Source organism: Protomyctophum bolini, assembly GCF_963924005.1.
Source record: "Protomyctophum bolini genome assembly, chromosome: 19".
NCBI lineage: Eukaryota > Metazoa > Chordata > Actinopteri > Myctophiformes > Myctophidae > Protomyctophum > Protomyctophum bolini.
Window position 1 is genome coordinate 9487819 of NC_137880.1, and position 6024 is coordinate 9493842.

Here is a 6024-nt window from a genome sequence, read left to right on the forward strand (position 1 = left end):
GAAAGGGGACAGAGAGAGATAGTTTTCCCAGAGGAGAATTTAGCCTTGGGCAGTCCATTGCTTGCTTCACACAAAAAGAAACACACGCACATCACAAAACACATGAGAAGCATTCGACACACATGCCGCTTGCCAGCAGTAGCTTCACATGAAACCGTTCGACACATGAAAGGAGTTATAGATTTAATATTAACAAAACAACGGTGAGGCTGCCGTTCACACCTTGCAGCTACAAAGCTTCACAGCGACGGCAAAGATCACATATAGGAACGCCCCGGCGTTTGTAGCTGCTACGAAATCTACAAAGCTACGTTCACTGCGATCCTATAGTTGAGCTTGTTTCAGCTTCCCCCACTCATCTTCTCTCTTCACACAATTCTTTCTTGTATTGCGGCGACGATGATACCTTGTAGCTTTGTTTGCTGAAGTTGAAACGGCTCAAATGTGTTGTGGCTTGGTAGCTGTATAGCATGTGCAAACACGTGATGTATCTCCATGTCGCCTGGCTTCCATTGACACACAATGGTTATTCTGTATCTTTGTGGAATGAAAGTTCAAGTGCTCAAGTGTTTGTGTGTTTCTATCGGCACGTGGCTCTATTGCCAATAGGTCATAGGTTCATCAGCAAGAGAGAGAGACATTTGCACCATCCGCTTGTGTGCGTGCGTACGTACGTGCGTGAATGGTTGGCCAGCTCGGAAGGGTCTCTGCAGAGGGAACCTGTCCTCCAATGTGTTTAATGCAGTATATGTAGTTATTATTTAGCTAATTACAGCCAAACGTTCCCAAATAACCTGCCTGCCCGTGGCACTAAACAACAGAGGCTATAGGGTGGAGCTCATCACATGAATAAAACATAAATAAGGAAACTAAAAGAGCCAGTAGGGGCTTTTCTTTTTTCCTTTTCTTTTTTTATCCCACAATTTTGCAACCCATTTTTCACCCAGTGTCAATTATCCAATGTAGCCTAATCCTGGGTGCTACACTTCCTCTGCCAATCGGTGGGGGGGGGGGGGTGCAGGGGACTGACCTCATGCTTCCTTCTATGCATGAGGAGTCCAAGCTGCTTCTTTTCACATGACAGGGGGGGGAGTTTCCCCGGCCGGACGTAGCGCGTGGAACGAACACGTTATTCCGACCAGTTCCTTTCTCCTCCATCAGGTGCCCCAGGGGGGTAGTTTAGAGACCAGGATTACTGCATGTTTTTGTGAGGGTACCTACCCTAGGGGACACGGGGAGAACATGCATACTCACACAGAAAGGCCCTTTCGTCAACCCAGCCTCGGGTATGGGCATTGATGACGCGGAGGAGAGAACACGCCCCCAGTGCCCACAGCGTCCCCAGCGGGAATCGAACCCGAAGTTTGATGTGTATTCATTCAGACCAGACTAGAATATTACAGTATTACTAATACTGGGGTGGTTCCCAATGTCTCCCCGGAACCCAAACTATAGTGAAAATAGCTGATCTACAACCTTTATATTTTCTATGTATTTTCCCTCAAATGGTAAATATTAATTATTTGGAATCGAGTTAAATGAATTTAGGTCAAAATGTGCTTTAGATTCCTTTAGGGGGATCATCGTTTTGTTTTCCTTTGTGGAAGTCGTGGGCCGTGAAAGTGTATTCATTCCCAGGAGACTGGGAATATGCTGATATTTGGTAACTCCTAATTTAGTTGCATGCTGTTGTCTCATATTGGGATCAACCGCATATGGGGGACACAGGGGGACATATGGGGGACACAGGGGGACATATGGGGGACACAGGGGGACATATGGGGGACATATGGGGGACACAGGGGGACATATGGGGGACACAGGGGGACATATGGAGGACACAGGGGGACATATGGAGGACATATGGGGGACACAGGGGGACATATGGGGGACACAGGGGGACATATGGAGGACACAGGGGGACATATGGAGGACATATGGGGGACACAGGGGGACATATGGGGGACACAGGGGGACATATGGGGGACACAGGGCGACATATGGGGGACACAGGGGGACATATGGGGGACACAGGGGGACATATGGGGGACATATGGGGGACACGGGGGGACATATGGAGGACATATGGGGGACACGGGGGGACATATGGGGGACATATGGGGGACACAGGGGGACATATGGAGGACACAGGGGGACATATGGAGGACATATGGGGGACACAGGGGGACATATGGGGGACACAGGGGGACATATGGGGGACACAGGGGGACATATGGGGGACACAGGGGGACATATGGGGGACACAGGGGGACATATGGGGGACATATGGGGACATATGGGGGACACAGGGGGACATATGGAGGACATATGGGGGACACAGGGGGACATATGGGGGACACAGGGGGACATATGGGGGACACAGGGGGACATATGGGGGACATATGGGGACATATGGGGGACACAGGGGGACATATGGGGGACACAGGGGGACATATGGGGGACACAGGGGGACACATGGGGGACACGGGGACATATGGGGGACACAGGTGTTCCGTCAACGATGCGCGCCCGAGTGCAACTCGGGGCATAACGACACGTTCTCTCCTCTCTCTCTCTCCGCAGGTGGGCGTCGCCGCTCGGCGCCGGACGAGGCGGAGCTACTGAGGGTCAGCAAGCGATTGGTGGAGGATGCCGTCAGCCGGGCCTTGCAGCAGTACAAGCAGGAAACGCTGCAGAACGGGGGCGCGGCGCCCGGCGCCGCACAGACGGCGGACGGCGCCGCGGCCGGCCTGACTCCGAGCGCGGTGGACACTCCGGGCGCCGCTAACGAGTCGGACCCCGCGGCGAACTCCGCCGCCGACACCAGGAAGTGACCGCGTCGTCGGTAACGGGTCACGAGACTGAAGTGACGGCGGGTGTGTGTCCGGGAAAGGCGCGTTTTGGCTAAACTCAATCGAGCCAAACCCTGGACACTTTAAGTGTTGAACCAGTCCATTTGGGGGAACCTCCCGCTGCCTGGAGTCAACAGCCAGCCAACCAGTCGTCCTCCGGTCCTGACGACTGGCTCACCAACCCAGCAACCCAACCAGCTAAATTAACCTAGCCGACGATCCCACTGATCTCAGCTTAAGACACCGATGCCAGCCATACCTACACTGTGGCTGGCCTTGCTGTACAACCGTGGCCAAAAAGAACCTGGTAGCCTCTATAGCCAGACATGCTACAGATGGTAGCTGACCTTTTGACGGCAGCCAAGCTGTAGCTATGCTAAGCTATGCTGCCACTGAGCACAGTTTTCACGCACGTGCACACACACACACACACACACACGCACACAAAAAGATTGAAAAATAGTAAGGATCTATATCCTTATCTGCAGGGTCTGTGTTTTGCATTTAGATAATACAACAATGCAAATCCCCCAGACCAACACATGGCACATCTACGGTCGAAAAGACTGTGAATGTGATTCCTCGCGTAGCTTTTGTTAAAGTTTCGTTAACCGTCAGCTGCAATTGAAACAAAGCTGACACCCCCCCCCCCCCCCCCCCCCAATCAGGCCCCCCAGGTATGTCATACAGGGCAAAATGGCCTCTGTGGTCTGTTGTGACCTCTGAAAAGGACAATGACAGGACATAATTTGCAGCAAAGGACAATGGCTGAATCGAGTGAGGCGATTGGTTTTCCGTTCGTGTAATCAAAGACTATTCAGGAGAATTAATGTATTTATATAATTTAGGGGGGGGGGTCCTCCAACGTTGGACTTATTAATTTCCTTTCGACGAGAGGTTGGTCATTATGCAGACAAGTTCACCCTGACGACCTTATTTGGGGCAAAATTTGAAGGAAAACAAGTGTCCAAAAACAAGTGTTTCTTTCTCTTGATTCAAGTTTTGTAATTAGCGAAAATAGCAGACCCACAAGCTCAAAACCTGCCGCAATGTGACGCGTGGTGAGCTTGTAGCGCGACGGGGCGGAGGGGGAGGACGGGACGTCCGCTTTTTACAATGTGCATAAATGATGTTCAGCTCTTCTATTGCACAGACTGTTAGGTGGAAGCGTATGAATACGCTGTGAGGCGACCGTCTGTCTGCCTCGAGAGAGAGAGAGACTGGAAGCTTGACGCCGGCTGCACGTCAGTCCCTGCGTTAAATGGACTATATATCCTACAGCCCCAACAGCAACAACTGTCACTGTAGTGGGGTCGAGCCTCAGACAGTCGCCTATAATACATCGTGACACTAAACGCTGACGGGCTTTATTGACGACAGGTGGCGTGAAAAGTCCAACGTCATCGGCTGAAACTGTAACAACAATATCTGACTGCATAGCCACGCCAACGCAAAGGCTGGAGCGTCAGAGTGGGTCCGGCGATACGATTTGTTTTGGAGGCCGTGGGTTTGCGCTCTGTGCACATTATACGCCATTTTGGAAAGAACTCTTCCTACTTCCCGGGTCTCTTCCAACTTCCTTCACAGGTGTCACCGATGATGCTAATTATCTGTTCCATTTAGTGTACAATTTTAATTTCAAGGAACCCTATAACTCAGTCTGAGAGAGTACAAATGGACCCATAAGGGTCCATTTTGTTCCATTTGTACTCTCTCAGAGTCATACACCCGTACGGGGCCATTTGGAACCCACTCAAGGACACTTTGAGACCCACTAGGGAGTGTTTCCAGTGAGCCAACATATCCACAATAGCAGCACCCTGACTCTGTTTGACCAGAATGGGACAGAGCCTTCATTAGTATCATCGGTAACACCTGTGAAGGAAGTATATAGGGAAGAGGTCCGGAAGTAGAGTAGAGTTCTTTTCCAAAATGGCGTATGTGCCTGTACATTGAATTTAGACGACCCCATGACGGACCGTCTGGCTACGTCAATACACTACACATGAAACATGCACTATTGTTTGTGATCGTTCTGTCGGTGACATCATTGACGTATCAACATATCGAGAAGAAAGACATTAGGTATCAGTCGTACTTTAACTCTTACGTCGGTGCTGTATGATGCAATGTGACGCCTTGTGAGTTTTTAGATCTGCAAAAAAAATTGTCGCATTTTACTACATTGGGTAGAAGGTTTTTACTTTGTCTTATTTTTTTTATTTACAGTTTTTGCCTATAATGACATTCCCAAAGTAGGAATCGATTATGAATCGATTATTTTATTAAATGATCAATTCATTCAATAATTTCTTTAATTAAATTATCAATTATAGATTATTTTGTTTGTTTCATAATTGATGAATTGAAGTAGTTTGATTTACTGTCAGTAGTTAAACCCGGAGTCCCCCAGGGCTCTACTGCTAGTGTCTTCTCATCAGGTGAAACCCATTGGGTTAAGTGGCACGTTATGGGCAGTTATTAAACTATGATTGTATATTTGTTTTGACTCAAAGGTTCACAGCGACGTGATGACGATGCTGTGGATAATGATGAAGAATCAGGGTGATTCGTTTGACCGTCTGACCAAGATGTTGTTTTATGTTATAGTTTTATTTGATATAGTCGTTTCATTTGCTAGTGGTGTCAACAAAACCGTTGCCATCCTATGTATGCTTTATATTATTACACTAAATGGAAAATGCGTTTATAGATGAAGAAGAGAAAAAGAAAAGAGCGAAAACATTTGATTTGGAGACGAGATGAAAACGTCGTTGTTCTGTGGATGCACGTTCATTTAGTTTTCTGTTTGACTTCAGTGAGGATATGATTTGATAATGATTGACTGATATGATCACTGTTCAACATGGCCTTACTTCACTAAAACAAATCAGTGTGATCTTTGTCTTGCACATATTCTTTGCCGATGGACAGTGGATACATCATGGTGGAAAGTAACAAAGTACCGTACAATTTTGAGTTATTTGTGTGTTTACTTGAGTATTTCCAAGTTCTAGTACTTTTACTCCACACAACATCTCAGAGGGAAATATTGTACTTTTATTTTAAAACTATAGTTATTCGTTGCATTGTACATTCTGATTATCATTACAAAACATACAGTAACCACTTCAGCCCTTTATGCATTTTGGGCCATTTGGAAATAGCCGAT

At 47.9% G+C, this 6024-nt stretch overlaps 1 protein-coding gene across 2 annotated transcripts in view; it reads left to right on the forward strand.

Moving 5' to 3' along the window:
• Nucleotides 1-5759, forward strand: part of akap7 (A-kinase anchoring protein 7) — an 87328-nt gene extending 81569 nt beyond the window's left edge. For both annotated transcript variants that reach the window (XM_080791295.1, XM_080791296.1), the window contains exon 12: nucleotides 2584-5759. In XM_080791295.1, coding sequence (XP_080647421.1) covers nucleotides 2584-2834 — 251 coding nt within the window. In that variant the 3' untranslated portion in view covers nucleotides 2835-5759. The remainder of the gene's footprint in view (nucleotides 1-2583) is intronic.
• The last annotated feature ends 265 nt before the right edge of the window (nucleotides 5760-6024 follow it).